This window comes from Cyanistes caeruleus, chromosome 1, assembly GCF_971803275.1.
Source record: "Cyanistes caeruleus chromosome 1, bCyaCae1.hap1.1, whole genome shotgun sequence".
Classification (NCBI taxonomy): domain Eukaryota; kingdom Metazoa; phylum Chordata; class Aves; order Passeriformes; family Paridae; genus Cyanistes; species Cyanistes caeruleus.
In genome coordinates this window covers 22,525,514-22,547,733 of record NC_141701.1, presented here as the reverse complement: position 1 = coordinate 22,547,733, position 22,220 = coordinate 22,525,514, and the positions used below count along the sequence as shown (strand labels likewise).

Genomic DNA, 22,220 nt, shown 5'->3' with positions numbered 1-22,220 from the left:
TTGGCTTTTTTTTTTCTTTTTTTTTTTTTTTACTGTTTCAAGTAATTTCTTAGGCTTTTACAAAAGCAAACTGGAAAGACAAATTCTTCACATGGAACCAGCTGCTCCACAGCTGGGTAAACAGCAGAGCTGGAACTTCCATATCCTCATCACAGTTCAGAGGGTGAGAGGAAAGACACAGGCAGAACTGCTAATACTGATACTCTGTCATCCTGAGATGGTGCTAGCACTTACAGATCCTCAGACATGACTCCTGCATTCCACAGGAAAAAAGTGGTACCTCTTCTCTTGAAAAAGGCAGTCTTCAGACAAATCTCCTGCTCTTACTCCAGCTTTCATCCCTCAGGTTTGGTTCATTTTATACCAGCATATTGGCTATCCTCCAGATATTAAAAAAAACAATGCCGTATTGTTAAAAGAGGCTACAGTTGTCTCCATAGAAGTTAGGGCCAAATAAACCATGGTGGATTTGTATCTGGATAGGAAAGATAAGTACCTTCTTCCTGGAACTGTGCATAGTTCCTGAGCTGCTTTTCTGAATCTAAAATAAAGCATAGACCTCCATTCTGACCTTCCACAGGTTTTATATACTTCCAACTACCCTAAAGAGTTAATTTCAAATAGGTAACACCAGTAAAAACACTGTTAGACAAATATTTTTTGTCATTTAAAGACGGCTGTTTTCCCACGTTAAAAATTCACAAATGTTGTAATATACGTCTGTACATAAAGGCCCAATTCATTTCTTCTTTTTGGCAGCGTAAATCTCTTACCACAATCAAAGTCAACACAGAAGCACCAATAAAGCAATTAGATCTGAAGTACCTCTGGTTGTTTAATAACTTTAGGCCTGTACATTAATGGGTCTCAGTCTTCTGGCTTTAAATATCTTGAATAACTGAAGAAGCTTTATGCATTTCCCTTCAGAAAAGAAGCTAAGATTGGAAATACTGCATTTGGGATGTAGAAGCAAGAATCACAGGATCAATCATGCAAAATAAATTATATTATTATTAGCATCATTTAGAAGCTGTGAAAGATGACAAGCTGAAAGGATGTGTTTAAACATGCCAAATATGTTTGGGATATCACAAAAGCATTTCACCATCCTCACATACAAATTGATTGGTTTTTGTTATTCAGGGCTAGCTAGCCTACAAGGCAATTCAGTACACTCCAAGGCCAGAAGAAAGCATTAGATGAAAAAAGGACAAGTTTTTTCTGACTGTCACTACTTTCAGTTCCAGTGACATATGTCATAAATCCATGTAACAACTGATTTTGACAATTTTTTGTTTCTAATTACTAGTGAGACAATTCTAAGGAAGGCTTTCAGCAAAGACCAGGGCTGATGTAGCCCATGAAACAGCAACAACAAGAGAAGGGATCAAAATCTTATGCCACCAACCCAGTTGAGTGCTATGGCAGAAACACCAGCCCTTGAATGGGAGCTAATGAAGCACATCTAATTGGTATTTGAGTCACATCTCCACCTCTTCTTACACCCCCAACTGATATTCATGTTACATACCTGTGCACACATTTAGTTCCACACGAGTTCGTTGTTGCATTAATGGTGCTTGATCTCTAATTTATATCCACTGCTTGAGTGCTCTTTTATTCAAAAGAATATTGGTATCTAAGAGCCAAGGGGGTTAATATCAACTTGGGAAATTGAAATGCTCTGCCTGCCACCATAAATTCTCAGGAAAATCAGCACTAATACTTAGGATTTTTTAATTTAATCTGATGGTTGAGGCTGGCAGGTACCTCTGGGGAGCCTCCAGTCCATCCCCTGCCCAAATTAAGGTCATGTTGCCTGTGATTATGTTCAACCAGGTTTAGAATACCTCCACAACCTCTTTGGGCAGCCTGTGGCAACACTTGACCACCCTTGCATTGAATATTTTCTTTTCTTATGTTTTAGTAAACTTTCCTGTGTTTCAGTTTGTTCCGGCTTTCTCTAGTCCTGTCACTGAGCACCACTGAGTCTGGCTCCATCTTTTATTCATCTCTTTACCAACTGGCTGTTTTATTTACAATACTGAGATCCCCTGGAGCCTTCTCTTTTCCAGGCTGAACAGCCCAGGTTCTCACAACTTCCCATATGCCAGATGCTCCAGTTCTCTAAGCATCTCAGTGGCCCTTCAGTGAACTCACCTTGCACGGGGAAGCCCAGACCTAGCAGACTGCACTTCTTTGGAAGTCAGAGGATTCTTGCTCTGCATCTATATGTACAGAAAATCAGAAATTTCCACTCTGGGATATAATTTGTCACTTCCATGTGTTTATTCTTTAACTCTTTCACAGGTAGAGAGTTGGAAGATTTTCTGGAAAATACCTGAGGAGATATATTCCCTTGGAAAAGAGAAAGCCAAAGACACATACCTGCACTGAAGGTAGGTGTGCCAGCTGCTCCTAGCTATCCTGAAGTTAGCTTTCACATGCAGCCACAGCTGTGTGATCACAGTGGCACACGTTTCAGTAGAGAACATCAATTCAAGGACAGTTTTGGGAGTGTCCATACATTGCCAACTTACAGTGAAGTCCAGCCTGGCCTGTCTCATACTGTCATTATCCATGAGAGCCAGGGAACAGCTGGTGTGAGACTGCCTCTCTGCACTTCCATGTTAATTGAGCTATGTAAGCAGCTCCCCAGTGTCTCTTTTCTCCTTGGGATAACCTATGTTCTTGGGCCAGCCTCCAGGAAATCCCTGTGCCCTGCACAGAGAAACCTCACCACTGTTGCCCCTCCATCTTTGCCAGGTTGTGTCTCTGATACCCAGGTTAAAAAATTGTCCACCCAGGTTAAAAAATTGTTTTATTTAGTGGTATTGGGTCTGTAGATCAGAGTTTTCCAGGCTTAGTTGTTTGGCTATATTGCAACAAGACTACCTATCTAGGGAGTGTTTCTTTACTAAAGGCATCACTGAGGAATGTTTAATTCTTAGCAGAACTTCAGTTCTTGTTCTACACAATCCAGATGATATAAATAAATAAACCATGAAATGTTCAGGGAAGGCAAATCACCAGTCCATCAAAATACCTGATAAATTAGTTCAACAGACTGGACTGCAGACATGTTCAGTGATTCATCATCACAAAGAGTAAATAAATTCCGATTAAGCAAAACTTGATTGAATCATGCTGAAGTTTGGCACTTAACAAAATAGATCAGTCTGAAGTCTTACTTTAGGAACACATAATCTCTTAAGATTTATGAGTGTTATTGCTGACCACATATGTTTCTATGTTCCTGTTTGCTATGTTGAGAAATGGATACTCTGAGTGTACAAAGGTTTGCCTGCTATTACACATTTTAATCTCCAAGAAAGTCTTCTCCTTATTCCCCTTTTTGGGGTACAGAACAAACTTTTGCAATTGTAAACTTCCTGATTTCCTTCTCTGGCCCAGTAAAATTTCCAATTTCTTCCAGGTTGTTTTTGGTTCCATCTGACCATTCAATTCGTTTTGCTAAAATGAATGTTGTGATGTAGCCAAAATGCAAAAGCTGAACTAAGGCACTTTGTTTCAGCTATTGGAAAGAATTCTCAGCTTTTTAAATTCAGTGGCACTATCTTCACACACTGATCATTGTATTAATCTGTTGGTAGCTATAGATTAGGAATAACACATGGCTATGGATATCTATTAAGCAACAAATCGAGGGAAGAAATAACCTACCCACTTTTTAGCAATAATTATGTTTGTTTAATGTTTATAGTATGGCAGTATCCAGAGGTCACAGTCAGGGTGGAGATCCAGACGTGCTGACTGCTGTGAGGATGGGAAGGTAAAGTTCTTCACAAAGCAAATTGAAAAATTATAACCGCTTGAATGTCTGATGTCAAATTCTCCTCTGGTGTAATACTGTAAAGCCCTCAAATGTCTTTGCATTTGAGAATCTCTTTGTGCTATAAATATTGGCTGGGGATAGAGCTGGTATTATTAGCCTTATTATACTAAGAGGTACAATATGCAGAACGAGCTCCTGACTAACAGTGGTGAGAACTCTGCCTTCAGCCCTGGATGGCAATCATACTTTCCAGAATACTTAAAACAACAAATGGTGATTTTCCAGCCAACACATGGATTGTGGGTCAACACTGTCAAATTTGATATTTATAATCTGAGTGTTATCACACAAGCAACAAAGTCTCATGTCCTTATCCAAGCAACTGCGTGTGTTTTCGTATGGAAATACTGATCTTCATCCATGCTCTTCATCCAGGTTTTACTAAAGGAAGTAACACTGTGTTTGGAGTGCCAGCATCCCAAGAGATCACAATTAGAAGTAGAATATGACTGAATTTTAAGTATGTTCAGTGCAAGTCAAAGTATGCTCTACATAAATAGTTTCTACTGCTATAGAAAAAATAAACAAAAAAACCCCAAACCAACAAAACAAACCACATGAAGATTAATTTCTAGAAAAGTCCTGTCCTAAATTCTGGTGGTTATCATATAAGCAGTACCTACACACACACATATATGTGGATGCAAACACACAAATATTACTTTTTCATGTTATGCATGGGCTCTGAAATAAGCCTGTTCATTGTTTTCTGTGAATTACAAAATCAATATTCACTGAAGCAAACTGCCCTTGGTGATGATTATGCTCCAGCCCATCTGTAGGTCAGAGAAGAATGCTTTACAAGACAGCTTCTCGTGTCTGCTGGGCCTTGTTCAGACAGATGTTCTCTGACTACTGGTGTGGTCTCTGTGGTGCTAAGTTTAAATTTTAAACTCCTTTAAATGAACCCAAACAATACTGCAAGGGAGAGCCTGCCTGCATTTCCCCCACTACACCTGGGAAAAGACTGGCTGAAGTACATCTTGTCATTGTTTTGTCTTAGGAATTGCAGAAAAACAATCTGCAAAGCACAAATCCATGTCAAGCGCTTGCCAGAAAATATTTGCTCAAGATGACTGATAAAAACAGTGTCATTTGATGGGGCTACCAGGAAATGAGAATGGGAGAACAAGGGACACTGAAGGAGACCAGAAGGAAAGAAAAACCTGTGTACCAGTGGCAAAAGCAGTGCTGCCTCTCAAGCAGCTCTTATATCCAGGCACAGCAGCAATACATCTGCTCTACTTGTGGCAGATTGTGTGAGTCACAAATAAGATTTCACAGCCAGCAGCAAACTTGTGAGCCATAAAACCCACTCCCTTCAATTACAGTGATCACCTCCCAGGGATATTGTAAGACTTGATCAACTGATATTTACGGAGTGCTTTGAGATCCTGAGATAAAAGTCACTGTAAAAGGCTACAGATTTTTTCATAATGTTCATAGACCACCTGCTCAGACCAGAAGCATTCACTTTTAACATCGCTTGAGCCAGCTACCAATCTGATATCTCCACAGGAATTTCCTAAAACAGATGTGGCTGTCACATTTAATCTCTCTTTTACTAGGAACTCTAAAAAAAGAAACTCCTGGAAAAGGAAATAAAACAAAACAAACTGCATTAAAACTGATGGTGAGAAGAAGCCCCATAATTCTGTTCCCACAGCTCATGGATTCTCCATCTGTACCTTTCAGAAAGCTGCCATAGTGACTAACTCTGTGAGCTTCACAAATTAGACCTGACCTAGATTCAGTGAAGTCTTTGATCTGCAGCTGGTTAGTGTAATATTCTGACTGCAGTGAATTTCAGAGTTGTTCCACAAAGCAGCAGCTTCAAAAGAAAAACAAATAAAACAAAATTCAGGTTTTGCTCACAACATGCTGGCCCTCACTTGACTGTAGACCAAATGAATCAATCAGCAAACCAAATGGTGAAGTTTAAACTACTGCTGTTTTCTCATAATTCCATAGTATATGCTCTTGAAAAAAATTACTTTATTATTTCCTCTCACTCTTTATTATAGAAATAACAAACTCCAGGAGAGTGAAGAAAAGCATGACTCTGAAAACCAGAGGGGGTTATAATTAAGCATATTGTTAAGTGCTTTCTTGAATAGAGGTTAAAAAATATGAAGTTTAAAATCATGTTAGCTAAGGATAAAACAGTTCAGAGGCTTTTTTTATAAAGTGATCTGAACCATATGAAACTCTTCAGAGCATGGATCTGGACTGGCATCCCTTCAGAATAAGGTTTCCCATGATGTTTTGGACTTTCTGCATTGTGTATAGAAACTGAGCACAGATGTCCCAACATGTTTCAGAAATTTTAAAACCTTTTGTTCCACGATAGCAATGGGAACAGTGGGAAACATTAATTAGAGTCTTGTTTAGTGATCCTTTTTTTTTTCCCCTTAAATTGGCTTGTTCTTGCTTTAAATACGATCCAAAAATATAGTGAATCAAATCCAAAGGAAATAGTTTCTTTATCCTTCATCCAATAGTGAGAGTCTTTATAACCAGAATCTTTTTGGTAGTATATAAGAATGTACATAGACTCGATCAGATACTTAGATAGGCAAGTCTGACCTTTAGGATGAATTACAGACCAAACTGGTTTTGAGATACATTTCAAACAAGGTACTGCCATGGCAAAGTTACAGTCAATGACTCAGAAACAGACTGTTATCGAAAATAATTTGTTAGTATTTCTAAAGAGGTGAAGGGCGCCCATTCTAAAAAAGTTTTTTAATTCCTTTTGCTACGTAGGGAGTTGTTAAAGAATATGTGGTTAAAGCTGATTGTTTTTCACTAAGCAGAATTTAAAAAACCCAAAGCACTCTCTCAATCACAGTAGGTCTTGGTGCAGCACAAATCTTTCTCTTTGTGCTGTTACAAAAAAAGAAAGGAAAAAAAATGGGGGGGAGGGGAGGGGGGGGGAGAAAAAAAACACAACTGCTTCTGGAGGTGATAACAGCACAGAAAAATATTGTGTTGGAAGCATGTGATGGCCATATATCTCCTAGAGAGTGTGCTACAAACATCTCAAGGAGAGATTGATTTAACTTTATCTCAGCTGGCAAACTCTGCACTTGGTGGTTTATGAGGCAGTGGTGAATGGTCCACACAAACTGAGAGAAATTATCCACAGAACCTGTTTTGGGAAGCTTCAGGAAGCTGGTTAAGTGTGATGTGTTTTCACTCCCTTTTGGTGATGCTAGGCTGCATATAAAAGGATATACCTGTACTGCCACTTCGGGACCCTTCCTTTTCAGACCCATGCTGCTGTTTCTTTAGCCACTCAGGACCATTAAGTTTCATTGCACTCAGGCTGACTTCAGAGGCAAACTTTGCTTTCCTCTTGGTGAAGCAACCAATGTGAATAAAGTGGATACTGAAGAACTGTGAACACCAGAGCCCTCAGGGCAACAACTAAATCCTTCACAAGTAACACAAAGATAAAACAAAGGCTCTGATGTTGGGTGGCTTCTTAAAAAACAGACAATGCTAATATTTCATATCTAAGAAGCTGAGACTTTTGTTTAGAAGTCAGGAAACAGTAGTTTCAGAACCTGTGCTGAGTTGGACAAATATTGGGATGCAGAAAGCTGGAGCCCCTGATGGTCCTTTGTGGTCAGAGCCAGGTCTTAATTATTAAGTCAGCTCACCAAAATCTTTCTAGTTAAATCTCTATGGCCTCATCTGAAGATCCAGTAAAGCTTCCTCTCAAGCTAGAAAATGGCTACAGAGACCAGATACTGTATCACCAAACTATTGTGTCATTTTTTGGGCAGTCAGGGAGGGATGGCAGTGGCAACTCAGGCATGTAAAGCGAACAGTGCATCTTCTGCCCTCTCCCTCTAGAAACAGCCTTTGGGAGGTGCAGAGAATGCTGCCTTGCATTTCCTTTGCTTCTTTGTTTTATCTCACTCATTGATCCAGCTGGGCATTAAGGTTTTCAGTTGCAAAATAAATACATTTGGAGAGATGAAGAGTAAGATTCTCTTACTCCCCTCTAATTTTTTTTAGTGTTAGTAAAGATGCTTATGATTCCAAGCTCTACTTGGCCCACTGCAGACTGGCCTCACACTCTGTGGATGTGCTGGCCATGAAATGATCAGCCCATCCTTGCCAATATCCCTAGTAAGGAGGCTGGACAACAACAGGCAAGGGCTGTGTGGCAGGTGTCATGCCTGGGTATATGCTGTATGGGGTGACTATATGGATGAAGATTCTTTCCCAGCAGAAACTCATCCAAGGAGTCAGGATGGAGAGTCAATGCATTAAGAATTTGTGTTTGGCAGCAGAAGCAGTCTCTTCTGGCTGTTACCAACACAATTTCAATGCTGTTTCTATTTATTTGAAAAATACGGGATTAACTAAGAATCTCCTAGCACCAAACTCCCCCAAAAACATCAGGAAGAAGGAAGGAGTTAACACTGATCCACAAGTAAGGCCCTGGTAACAGCATTGCAGCACTGAACAGCCTGGCCTGGAGGTTATTAACCTGTCTAAAGTATGGCATGGTCCTTTGCTGCTCCTGACAGCAAGAGCAGCCTGTCAGGCTGGGTTACCTAGCTCCAGAGGCTACTCTTGCCCTTCTGCATGCTGGTTTCATAATCAAAATTAGCTTTCCTCCCAGACTGAAACAGCAGAAAGCTAGGAGGGGCTTTCTCATAACCATACTTACTTTGAATGCTATGTTTCCAAGTAGGAACTTGGAAAAGTTCCAATTAATTAAGTTCAAAATACAAGCAAAATAACCTTCAAATGCTCCATCTCATGTGACTGACATTACAGAATTAGGCTTTTTAGCCACATTTTAGAATTAATAGCAATAACCTACATCCAGGCAAGATCTTTCTCTCCATTCAGACAAATACAAAAGAGGGCATGCCCATTGCTGTCTGCAACATTGCACTGCGTTTGGTCATCTTTACAGCTAAAAATGCAGCTCTAAAACTCCCTTTTTCCCACTGCTCATTGCTACTGGCAATGTTTGATGCTGCAGCTCAGCTGGAGTCTAGGGGGCTGTAGGTAGGGCTCATTTCACCCATCTCAGACATCAGTTTTCAGTAGGGGACAGAAGGTTGAAATTCTACAGTGTTATAACTGTAGAATTCTAACGAAAAGAAAGTCACAGTTATCTAACAAACCCTTTTTTTTCCCTTGCATTCCATGATTCTGGGATGTAGTGATTTAATTAAGGAAGACAATGCTCCCCACTGGGCTTGCAAAAACAAATACTGCCACGTGTTCCTCAGAGTCAAGACTCAGGTGGGTCAGGCACAGCAGTGACTAAGGGGTGACAACTCACAACAAAAGGCAGAATACCACAGTCATCCCAGTAAAACTTCAATGCTCATGCAATTACTGCACCACAAAGGATCAGTATTTGTCACTCTGTTGAGCTGCTGTCAGACAAAAAGAAATGTTCCTTTCATGTTCAGTACATGGTTCAGTTTCTTCAGCTGCCAGATGGTCTTTCAGTGTTCTGCTGAGTTCCGCTGTGTCCCAGTGAAGGTCTGTTTTCAGACATGGCTATCACTACCTTGTAAACTTTCAGCTTAGTAAAGTGACTCTCCTCCCTCCCCTGTTTTATACTGCAAATGCCACAGAGCTTGTGAAAGCCTTTGCCTTCTAAGAAAAGCAGGCATGTCAGTCAGGGCACTTACAGGGTGAGCAGACTCATAAACAAATGGCTCTTCTTTTCTGCCTGTGGTTATGGGGGTTTCAGAACAACTGAAAGAAGAAAAAAGCAGGGGCAATCTCAGCTTTCCTTCGGCTTCCAGTTAGAAGAGGCTGGCCACAGACTGACAGGAACCGAGCATCATGCGAGTGGCTACCTTGCTGACATGGGGGAGGTCAGAACAAAGTGTGTTTAGAAGGGTCCCTCTTCTGCAATGTTCTCTTTCAGTCAGTGTTTCTGTCAAATTGAGGCTGTATTCAGATCACTTGTATAAATATCCAGAAATGGATGTAGCCTTTATGAATTTGTTTAAATCCATTTTCAACTTCATTCTTACAAACTTGGAAATGCTCTGCAACAGTCCTTTTCTAGTATTTAGTGAGGCTGATGTGCAAAGCTATTTTTACTTCTTTTAAATATATTTACTAACTGGCCACAGTGAACAATTATGACAGTAGAAATGCCAACACAGAAGGGTCACAGCCACCTTGGAAAGAAAACAGATCTATTGATCTTATCTAGCACACTAAGACTTCAGGATTTTCCAATCTTTCCAGAACAAAAGGAAATAGTCAACAAGAGTGTACATTTTAATCTGGCCCCAGGGACAGAGGGAAACCTTTCAGTAAGTATTAAGTTCAGACTGAAGTTCCACCTTTGGTGTAACAGATGGTTATATCCTCAAGTTCAGAGTGAATCCACCATATCCACCATGCAAATAAAACTACTGACTTTGGCCCCTTAACTTCCTTTAGACCCTATTCAGAATTTCATTAACACTTTTAGATTCGGTAGTTTTGGAGCAGTTCATTTCTTCCAAAGGTGACAATACATCTCAGATGGCACCTGCAGGATGTGTCCCCAGCAGTGTTATCTCACTGCAGTGGTGGTGGGACAGCCAACAGGGACCAGGCAGGGGATGTTGTCTGAGGACATGGCTTCTTAGGCAGCAGCTTCCTACACTGAGTCAGTCAGCAGGATGGTGTCTTGGTTTGGAAAGACAGGTGTCTGCTAAGGAAGGTAGAAACTTCCCTTGAAATGGAAAGGTGTAAACCACCCCCCCACCTCCAAATTATTATAATCTTGAAATCAAGGGGCTCTCAGGCAAAGATAAAGGAATAAGAATAACAGTTCTTTACTACGAAAATAAAAATAAAAATGCAGTAGTACAAAACAGCAACAAAAAAACCCAAACCCACTGACAGAATACAATTGTTGACCCTGTTGGTCAGGGTGTTGTTAGCAGTCTGATTAAATGGTGGCTGCAGTCCTCCTGGATGCGCTTCTGTTGAAGCAATGATCGTGTAGAAGGGTGTAGTTTTCTTCTGGAGGGCCAGTGGTGGTATAGATGGGTCCTGTTTTCCTCTGGGAATCCAGTGGAGAAAGGCTGACTGTAGTGTACCAAGTCTCAGATTATATCCAGGTAGGAATGCTTGGCTCCTCCCCTGGGTGGAGCATCTCCCAATGGGATGATGTGATTTTATCAGTCACAAAGTGAGGCTCAATGGCCCATTAACAGAAGATCTCCCCCTGGGGTTATGAGGGATGGGTCATAGAAGAGATAAAGAACACTGCCACACCTGGGGGCGTGGTAATAATTACATGGTGGTAATAATTAACAGCTGATAATAGAATACATACTTTTGGTTACAGCTTGCATCGCAGCCCAAGACAGATGGCAACAATTTCCACTTTCCCTCAGTTCAGGTCACCACAAACCCCAAGCAGAGTGTATTGTCAAACACTGCAGTTGCCATGTCTCCCCATGCCCTGAAGGGCACCCATACCCACTCTGTGTTTTTACACAGCACTTGCACAATATTCTCATATTCCTTAAATAACGTGGTACCACGTGTACCAATAAAACAAGTCCTGTCTCTCACACAGTCTCAGTCACAAACTATAATCACCAAAGCCAAAGTTAGTTTAGCTTCTGTAATATTGCCCTAGGGTAATATGAATCACTCATTCATCTCCTCACTCCAACAGGCAATTCTTTAATGCTTCCTTATGCTCCTAGCCCAGCCCCTACCTCAGCACTGGTCTTGCATTCTCTGCAGTCCAAGAAATGTCCACAAGGCAGTGTAAACAAAGTGTTGTTTTGCACTTATTTGGTGTGCTACCAGTGCATCCCAAAATGTGCTCTTATCTGACATTTCACAAGCTTATTTTATGCAAAAATGACATACCTGATTTCTTTTGACATATCTTTTGCCTCTGATTACACCAGTGATAGTGTGTCCAGAGCAAGTTTTTTCTGCATTTACTGCTGGGAAAAGCAAAAATATTAGGTCAGTGACATTGACTGCTCATACATCCGTGGAGCAGTGTGCCCCTTGCAAAAAAATTCAGATGGATTTTGGATTACTAATTTGAGTGCTGGAAGAATTTTAGCCTTGTTAGCAAAATGCCTGGGCTGAGTATACTAGCCCTAATTACAGGAGCAGTTATATGACACCAGTGAGAGCTGTACCCTTATGCAGTTATATTGCTTTGCTGTTTATCTCCAGTATCTCTTCCTAAACCTTGCTGTGTTTTTTACTGAGAAAATGCAATTTAGAAATGTGACCAGCAATTTTCCCAAGGTACAGATAAGACTGGAGATTGATAAATGAGTAATGAGACTGCCATAACCCTTTTTTCTTAGCCAAGTGACTTAGAAGGTGAGAACAATCTATAAAGGTTTGGAAATCCTCTAAATATGTCACCTCTTAGTTTGCTCCAAAGCGGCACTGAGAGAAAAAAAAGTATTTAATTTAAGAATAAGAAACAAAAGTAATTTATATTTTTACAAACTTGCTGAAGATGTTTCAATATGTTTAAAGCCCCCACTTGCTACCCAGGACAGAGCAGAGCTGGTGAAAACACAGACGTCGCTTGAGTGCACTTCCAGCAGCAGCAGCAGCTCACTATTCCTTGTAATGCTACTGAGGAATATGAGCTATTTTTGTTCTCCTAAGAGCGAGTGGGAAATTACAATAGAGAAGTTTTGTGATTTATTCAAGCCCTGGAGAACGTGGTGGGGCATACAACTCAAAAATTTTAACGTGGTGGTTTCGCAGTCCTGTGTCCTGGCAGCCTTTGCCCGAGGCATTCAAAGCCAGTGTAGTTAGACCCAGAGAGTCTAGTCTATAGTTAAACCCAGAGAGCCCTGGGAGGCGGCTGCTGTCCCAAACTAACACAACAGCTGCAGTGCCACCGGGAAGCAGGAGAGCTGCCTCTCTGCACATGAAGCGCCGCTGTTAGAGGGAAACGGGCAGGTCGCTACCGCATTTGCAAATCTCCTCCCTGCTAAGTGCAGTCTCTGTCTCCTGAGTGCCACTTGCCAGCAGGGGAAAAACTGGAGGGACCGGGCTGAGAGGAGCAGCGCTTTCCCTGGCCGGGAGAGCAGCCTGGTGTCCGTAATTCAGCGTCCCCTGGGATGGCACCGGACACCCAGCGACGCGTGCCGGGACACAGAGCCTGATCCAGGGCAGCTGTAGGAAAGGGAGGCAGGAGGCACCCACCAGCAGGAGAGCAAAGCAAGAGCACACACCACCCAAGAAAAGGCGAGCGGGGAGACCATCGGCAGCATCACTGAATCATGGATCGCCTGAAGCATCTCCGGGGGGCTGAGGGCGCTGTGTGTCCCCGCACACCGCTGCGGGAGTGTCCCCAGAGGTGGGGAGCTGTGGCCACACAACGCACCAGCCTTGGTGGGGTGCGGTGGGGTGATCACTACACCCCAGCTAGGAAAGCTGAGCAGTCTCTTGGGGTCCTGGCCAGTGGCATACACCAGGACTTATCTGCCCCACTCCGTGTCTGCACTCAGTTTCCTGGGCTCTTAAAGGGCTTATCTTTAATACTGGGGGTTTCTTGTAAATGGGGCTCACGTGTAGCTGGACCTTATAACCTCTCTCCCCCACCAAGGCTTTGAGGAACAAGCCGAAGGTGATGCATAGGGCTGGAGTGCTCAGGGCTGGGGGAAGCAAGAGAGGATTCTTCATCCCCCCGCACACCCTAACCCTACAAAGCACTGACAGCAGCAGCAGTCAGTCTGTTTCCAGGAGCCGGAGTTCAGATGCGCGAGTGAGAGGCGGTCACAAGGCAGGAGACGATGTGGGTTATCCCGGCCTCAAGCACCTGTCCCGGAGCATCTGCGCTCTACAGCCGGCCCTGCTCAGGGCGGGGTCAGGTTCACAGGGATTGCCACCATCAGGCTTCTCCCCGAGAAACTCGGCTTCGCCCCGGGCTCAGCAAACAGAGGGGAGATTTCTTCCCAGCCGCCTGCAGCGTGGGCAGGGACGCTGCCATCTCTGACCGTGCAGCTGGACACTATTCCATGTGCTAGCACGAAAAGTCTGCCCAGCAAGAGCAGCAGCGCAGGGAGATCAGCTCTCCCAGCCGCCCTGCTCGAGGTGCCGCCGTTCACGATTCTCCCTCCCGAAATGGCTGCAGGGCTGCGTGCGGAGGTCGGGGGTTCCCAGCCGCCGACCGGGGGCGGGGAGCAGCTTCAACACGCAGCTCCGCTCCCCTCACACCCAACCGCTCTGACAAGTGCCGTCGTCTTTCTTATTGTCAGTCTCCGCAGGGACCCTGCCCGGGCGCCACAGCGAGGACCCGCCGGTGCCATGGGCGGGCGGGGTGGCGGCTCCCGCTGCCCCGGTCCCTTCCCGGCAGGGTGAGGGGGAGAGGGGCGGGGGGCGGGCGACGCCCCTGGGCAGAGGGTCCGCGGGTGCTCGGAGCCACTGCGGCCGTGGGTGGGCGTCCCCCGTCCCCCCTCGGGAGGTTGTGCCGCTCGGAGCCGGCGTGAAGCAGAATCGCGGTGGGGAGGAAACCCGAGTTTGCGGCGCCGCTGCCGCCGGTGCGCGGGGGCAAGAGCGAGCGAGCGGAGGCATCTCCGGCACCCCGGCTCCGCCGGACCGCCTCTCCGCAGCCCCCGGCCGCCCCCCACCCGCCCCGATCGCTGTCGGCGGGGTCGGGCCGGGGATGGGTGGGAGCGGCGGGGGCGGGCGGCAGCCGCGGGGGTCGTCGCCATGACGAGCGGGCGTGCCGCCGCCTCCCGCCGCTGAGCGGGGCGGCCGCTGTCCCTTCAGCACCGCGGGGCCGTCCTGCCTTGCCCTGCCCTGCCTGGCCCTGCCCTGCCCTGCCCTGCCCTGCCCGGCCCGGCCCGGCCCTGCCCTGCCCAGCACGGCACCGGCAATCCCTCGGCACCGGCAATCCCCCGGCACCGGCGCCACCTGGCACCAGCATCCCCGGCACCGGCAATCCCCCGGCACCGGCAATCCCCGGCACCGGCAATCCCCCGGCACCGGCAGCCCCGGCACCGGCAATCCCCCGGCACCGGCAATCCCCCGGCACCAGCATCCCCGGCACCGGCAATCCCCCGGCACCGGCAATCCCCCGGCACCGGCAGCCCCGGCACCGGCAATCCCCCGGCACCGGCAATCCCCCGGCACCGGCAGCCCCGGGCAGCGAGGCGAGCCCTGGCGGCCCCCGCGGGCGGCGGCGATGGCGGGCGGGGGCCGGGGGCGGCAGGGCGCGCCGGCGGGGGGCCGCGGCCGCTGAGGCAGCAGGTAGGGCGGGCGCCGAGAGCCGCGGAGCCGGGCGGGGCGGGCTCCCCGCGGGTCCCAGCGGGGCTCCGGCCCCTGAGGCGCGGCGTGGGACGGGAGCCCGGGCGGCGGCGGGGGCTCCTGGTGCGGCGGGGCCGGGAGCGGCGGGAGGGAATGAAAGGTCCGCGCGGCCCCGGGGCACAGAGGCCGTGAGTAACGGGGGGTGGTGGGAGCGAGAGCCGCAGCCCAGGTGAAGGGCGAGGGGAGGGACAGGAGCCTGCAGCGGGAACAAAGGAGCCTCCCTCAAGGTCTTCAGTGGGAGGTGGGAGAAACGGGGGAAAAGGGGGGAGAGGGAAAGGAGGGAAAGAAAGAGAGAAGGGAAGAAAGAGAGGAGAGAATGAGAAAGAAAGAAAGAAAGAAAGAAAGAAAGAAAGAAAGAAAGAAAGAAAGAAAGAAAGAAAGAAAGAAAGAAAGAAAGAAAGAAAGAAAGAAAGAAAGAAAGAAAGAAAGAAAGAAAGAAAGAAAGAAAGAAAGAAAGAAAGAAAGAAAGAAAGAAAGAAAGAAAGAAAGAAAGAAAGAAAGAAAGAAAGAAAGAAAGAAAGAGAAAGAAAAGAAAGAACATCAATAGGTGAACATGCTGTAGATTTGTTAATTCTGCCAACTTTCTGTGTAATTGTATTCTAGGTTTTCATTCCCTACCCACCTTTGGAAGGAGCTCACTATGACAGGGCAGAGTCTGAGGGCTTTGTCTGAAGCGAATTTTGAAGACAATGAGATCAGCATCAACGTTGGAGGCTTTAAGAAAAAGATGAGATCCAACACACTATTAAGGTTCCCCGAGACCAGGCTGGGCAAATTGCTGAGCTGCCACTCAAAGGAGTCGATACTGGAGCTTTGTGATGACTATGATGACACCAAGAATGAATTTTATTTTGACAGGAACCCCGAGCTCTTTCCTTACGTGCTACATTTTTATAACACTGGCAAGCTCCATGTGATGGGTGAACTCTGTGTGTTTTCTTTCAGCCAGGAGATTGAATACTGGGGAATCAATGAATTCTTTATAGACTCCTGCTGCAGTTATAGCTACCATGGGAGGAAAATGGAGCCAGACCAAGAGAAATGGGAGGAACAAAGTGACCAGGAAAGTACAACATCTTCTTTTGATGAGATTTTGGCATTCTACAATGATGCCTCTAAATTTGACAAACAGCCCTTTGGAAACATCAGGAGGCAGCTCTGGCTTGCTTTGGATAATCCTGGGTACTCAGTTTTAAGCCGCATCTTCAGTGTCCTTTCAATAGTGGTGGTGCTGGGCTCCATTGTGACCATGTGCCTCAACAGCCTCCCAGACTTTCAGATTGTTGACAGCAATGGGAACCCTGAGGAAGATCCTCGCTTTGAAATCGTGGAACATTTTGGTATTGCATGGTTCACTTTTGAACTGGTGGCGAGATTTGCAGTAGCTCCTGACTTTTTAAAATTTTTCAAGCATGCCCTGAATTTGATTGACCTAATGTCTATCCTTCCATTTTATATTACATTAATTGTCAACTTGGTGGTGGAAAGCAGTCCTACTTTAGCGAATTTAGGCAGAGTTGCACAAGTCCTGAGACTCATGAGGATCTTCCGCATATTAAAGCTTGCTAGACACTCCACAGGTCTCAGGTCTCTCGGAGCCACCCTGAAGTACAGCTACAGAGAGGTGGGGCTTCTTTTACTCTACCTCTCTGTTGGCATCTCCATTTTCTCAGTAGTGGCTTACACCATTGAGAAAGAGGAGAATGAGGGGTTAGCCACCATCCCTGCTTGTTGGTGGTGGGCTACTGTTAGCATGACCACAGTTGGCTATGGGGATGTGGTGCCAGGGAGCACTGCTGGCAAGTTGACGGCATCTGCATGCATCCTAGCTGGTATCCTAGTGGTAGTGCTTCCCATTACACTGATCTTTAATAAATTCTCCCACTTCTATAGGCGTCAGAAGCAGTTAGAGAGTGCCATGAGAAGCTGTGACTTTGGTGATGGCATGAAAGAAGTTCCATCTGTCAACTTAAGGGACTACTATGCTTATAAAGTTAAATCCCTTATGGCCAGTCTGACCAATATGAGCAGGAGTACCCCCAGTGAGTTGAGCCTGAATGATTCACTGCATTAGTGTACAAGTCTGACAGCAGTTTGCATGAGAGCTATCAAGAGCTATGTTTATAAATGTTTTCCTATTTGTCTTTTTTTTTTTTTTTCTAGAAGATAGTGTTGCTGACACTGCACTTTGCACTTGAGAAACTAAAGACATTTCTATTACAACTTAACAGTTTGCACATATTCGTCCTGTTGCATAAGGGTACTAAATGCTGACTTTTCCATACAAATGTTACCACATCCATGACATTAGTGCTAGTGGTATAGTGATGATCTGTTATTTTGTGCATTTTCTCATCTGAGCAGAGAAATGAATGTACCCAAGTGGAATAAAAAGTCTCAGCTGTGACATGAGTAATGAAAAAAATCACCTATCACCTATGCTGGTGTCTGTACTAGTATAGGACTTCCCATGCACTTTACAACAGTTTGAAACAGCCACCTGTGAGTCGCTGATACAGGAACACTTCTACCTATATTGCTGACCAGTAATTCTGATCATCACTTGCCTGAAAACTCCTCTGAGTTTGCTTACTCTTGAGTATGTGTGTTAAAATCTGGGTGTTCTTGTTCTGAAATGTTATGTACAGTAATATTTTTCAGAATCTCTTGGGCAAAGACCTTCCTCTGTTTCCAAGATTAGATCAATAGTGAGCCCTCTGAAGAAGACCACCCCTCATTTTCAGATAGCTACATTTTCAAAGTGACTCTAGGTATGGAAGCCCATATAGAGCTCTCAGGATCCCATTTCCAGAAGGGATCTGCTCACAGCTCGGTCCCAGTGCATCTGCAAATGCGTTGTATCAGTCACTCAGAATGGTTTTGAGATTTAGACACGTGAAGTTGTGGGCTTCAGACAATTAGAAGCTCCAATGAAAAACTTGGATTTGATTAATGAAGTGAAATATTCCCACATGAACATTACAGGCAGCATTTTAGGAATTGACATTCATATACTGCAAAAAGACTAATTATAAAGATGCCATATGTGGTGCTGAGATATGGAATCTAATTTTATCAGTAAAGCTCAAAAGCAGGTGTTGATGACAGACAATTCCATTAAAATTTCTGCCAAGGAATCTCTAAGCAAAAAACCATTTTCACTCAGAAAGAAACTCTCAATTTACAGCTAAGGGAGAGTATAAGGGCCTAAGAAGAGAACAAATAAAGAGCTTAATACTTCACTATCTGTGGGTAGATCCTCCTACCTACTTCTGTGATGTAGTCAATTTAAATCCCTTCAAGGGCTGGCATGTACTTGTTTTAAAAAACCCCAAAATCAATGAGAGAACAGATCATATGCGATTTCAAGAGTAATAATGAATCTGCATAGAGTCGTTTTTTGAGTGCTCAGTCTCCTCCCTTACACAATTGTACAGAGATCAAACACCTGCAGTCAACAGGCAGAAGCCACTGCTTCACTCTTTTTACTTCTGTGCTAGAAAACAAACTACTTGTTCAGTGGGCAGAACAGTATTTCTCTTCAGATCCTACTGCTTTTCCATCCCATTCATTAGGTACAATGTTCCAATTAATGTTTTTGTTAGTTTTACTTGTGAAGACTAGAGAGGTACAGAAATTAAATTCAAGCTAGTTAGAAAAGAAATTAAAATACTAAAGCTGAAATTGTCTTGTTTGGAAGATTGTGTTTTTAAACAATGACAAAGGGTGGCTCAACTGACAAAATAAAGCAAATATGGTACAAATAGGTAATTGTCTCATTTAGGCTACTAGAGGTTGCAGCTTGGTCTGGATCTTTTGACGCTGTACCAGCTCCCCTAAAAAACAGAAAGCTGAGAACCCAGGATTGGGTTTGTGTTTGCCCAGTGGTCTATGACAGAACACACAGTGTGAAATAACTTACCCCCACCCCATTTCTGTTGGGAATGAACTTTACCCAGCCTCCCCTCACATCAGTTAGTAGCTGATTTAGGCCATGAAGTGTGAGGGGAAAAAGGTAATTTCCAGCCATACCAATTTTCAACACGGCCTGCACAAGTTATAAGTCAATTGGCAAGCCACTGCTTGCTGTCCCTGAAATTGAAAGCACAATATACATGGTCCTGAGGGTAGACCTACATAACCTGAATTTGATGTCCAAACTTGAAACATTTTGCTAAGGTTTACATTTCTGGATAGGGCTGGTTCAATTCAATTTATGCTGACTCCCAGGCATAAGTCCAATATTCCTGTCCCTGATTCATACAGCACATGTGTAAACTGTGACACACCCACGAACAGCCACCTAACACACGGGGCAGCGTGAGGTCACCCGTCAAACTGAAACACCAAGAAAGAAACAGGGGGAGGAAGAGGTGGGCATGGGCAGCTCATGCCCTCCAGTCAGGTTACGTGCTGCAAGGGTGGCAAATTCTCTCACAGATGCAAAGGACACTGCAAACTGTGTCTGTTGGTTGGGGCTTTTGGAAAACTCCACTCCAAGCAGTGGTTTTATCTCAGTTTCATAAACAGTAGATTTACAGAGCTGAACACCAGGGACTTTCAGAGCAGTTATTTGGTGAGACCTGTAGATTTGCCAAAGAGTCCCAAATTCCCTCAGCTGTTGCTAGTTTAACATTGCAAAGATTGGATTTAACTTTGCAACACATCATTTCAATAACCTATAGCTTATCTTATGTTCTAGATTTATTATTATTTGTAGGGCTGATGGTCTGTCATTTCTGCAAATATTGACTGGAACGTGTCCAAATTGCATTCTACTAAAGAAAATGAAATACCCAAGGAATTCCAGCTTTTATTGTACTGGTTGAAAGGAATTTTCATTATTGCATTTTTATATAAGCGCTTTTGATCAAAGACACTAAATAAATAAAGTACTGAAATTTAAGATGTTCTTATTATCATGACAATTACTTTACACAGTGCACAGGAATTCCGTTCATAAACTTAACTAACTCCATGTTAAAAGTAGTCACATTTTTTCTCCCCCCTCCTCCTGAAGACCATTCCAAAGCTGTGTTGCTCTCCAAGGCTTGCACAGCTTTTAGCACAATTTTATTAATGGATGCTTTATACCAGTAGTTTTTTTTTCTTTTGCCAACACTGTTCTTTAGCTTAAATATTTCATTTTCCTCTTAGTGTATTTATAAGCAGCAACCATATGGCCTTACATACGTATTTTCACAGCTTTATACCTCTCAAGCTTCCTTTTAGTTTTCTTTTTGCAAATCCTGTTCCTCTGACCACGCTAGAGGATACAGCCCTTTTTTTTTTGCATTACTTTTACTTAGAGTTATTATGTTTGAGCATTGGGCAGTATTGTATAGCAGCTTCAATATTTGCTTATGACTAACAGAAATTTTCACTGAGCAGAATAACAATTTAATGATTTAAGTAATGTTACTGTCTTAGCTGCCCCAAAATATCTAGGTAAGGAAGAATAAGGCACACCTTTCCTGCCATTTTATGAAGTAATGTCTAGTCTAGGGATCAGTGCACTAAGTGCTGAGAAAACTTATCTCTCATTAAATAAAAGCTACAGGAAAATGTTTACATTACACGTTGAAGAAAAAAATGCAATCTCTCCAAAGCCTCCCAGGAGAGAAGAGGTGGGGTATTTTTTGCATAGTCAGTACTTTTGCCAGACTTCCTCCCTCACTGTTGTGTGAGAACAGGGCATCTGCACTTCCATAAACCACTGAAGGATCAGAGCACTACTTGGCCACTTTCTCCAGAGCTGGAAAATTTCTGTGGTCAGAAATCTCCTTAGTAGGGATGTGCAGTTTACTGAAGAAGATTGCTTCAGCCTGTGCTGCTCCTGCCTGTGACAGTCACCTTTGTGGCACCAGTGAAAATGCTGTGCCTACTCTCTTTCATCTGAGCGCTTTGTACTGTTTAAATGAGAACTGTGGTAATATTTCAAATGAGGTAACTTGTGTTATTACCAGGAATAAACTGTTAGAGAATCTGTATTTCTAGTACAAATCTTGGCTATTATGAGAGTCAGAGATGCCCTTGAGAAGCAATATGTTACATTATGTTCCTGAGATGTAAAATCTATATATAGATTGTGATTAAGCTTTTTATGTATGTTCAGATTTTGTATTATTGCCTGGTTTATTACTCATTTACTTTCATCAGTTGCTAATTCTTTCTTTCCCTGCAGACTTTCCATTTTGAAAACAGACTGGTTTTTCCTTCCATGTTATGTAGAGCATGGGCTACTTCACATTGCAAACTTAAAACCAAAAAACTTTGCGTTTATTTTTCCAAATTTAATACCTTCAGTATTTGTACATTTTTGTATAGAACTTTACAAGACTGCAGGGAACTACTTATCTGGTGCTTTTCGTACTGTGTGTCTCGTTCCAGTAGTGTGTAATGCACTCAAGAACTCAGTTTTGTGCAACAAAATGGAAATTAAATGCATAAAAAAATTATCTTTCACCAGGGATCTAGAACTGATTTAAGTTTCAGGACATTCTGAGTATATATTATAATCAAAGAGAAGCCTGGGCCTCATTGTGAAGATAAGTTTTTTTTAAACATGCACATCAGGCTAGATTTCTATTCTTAGAAATGCTCTTAATTGGTGATTGTGGTGGGGAACCCACATTTTTCAGTTGAACAAACAGTACAAGCTTCTTGTTCTCCACCTGACAGATTAGGGACTAAACAACATACCACCAGCATTTGTAGGCACTAAATCAACTTGACACGACCTTTCATCTCTTCCAAAATAACCCCCATCCCTAGAGGCCCCAGCTGTGCACATATAAGCAGCAGAAAGCCCCTGGAGTAACTGCTCCTGCTGTGCTGGTTATCCATTTCCTCCCACAATACTCCTGACTTTAATCTACCTTTGATGGTGCTTTCAAACAACATTCAGCCCAAGGCACCGCTCATATCCCTTGGTGAAGTGTTGTGCCAGAACTATTCTTTTTTCACTGTGTTATTCTTATTTTCTTTTCCAATTTATGCACCTGGCTTCCCATTAAGTTACACCAGAAATTAATTTGATCTTCTGTAACTAACTTTCAACTTGCAT

At 43.9% G+C, this 22,220-nt stretch overlaps 1 protein-coding gene across 2 annotated transcripts; it reads left to right on the top strand.

Moving 5' to 3' along the window:
- Positions 1-13,461: 13,461 nt before the first annotated feature.
- Positions 13,462-21,619, top strand: KCNS2 (potassium voltage-gated channel modifier subfamily S member 2). Of its 2 annotated transcripts, none has more exons than XM_086881723.1 (2): positions 13,462-14,202; positions 15,758-21,619. In XM_086881723.1, the coding sequence occupies exons 1-2, from the start codon at positions 13,970-13,972 to the stop codon at positions 17,226-17,228; spliced, it is 1,704 nt and encodes a 567-aa protein (XP_086737849.1). In that variant the 5' UTR covers positions 13,462-13,969; the 3' UTR covers positions 17,229-21,619. The 2 variants fall into 2 exon arrangements, with proteins under 2 accessions (XP_086737849.1, XP_086737860.1); XM_086881734.1 differs by lacking the exon at positions 13,462-14,202 and adding an exon at positions 15,040-15,097.
- Positions 21,620-22,220: the final 601 nt, after the last annotated feature.

Bases quoted from the DNA above. Each gene is read 5' to 3' on its own strand.
- KCNS2 (XM_086881723.1), top strand. From the start codon at position 13,970: ATGGCTGCAGGGCTGCGTGCGGAGGTCGGGGGTTCCCAGCCGCCGACC. The intron at 14,203-15,757 runs GTGAGGGGGAGA...ATTGTATTCTAG, and splicing joins CCCGGTCCCTTCCCGGCAGG to GTTTTCATTCCCTACCCACC.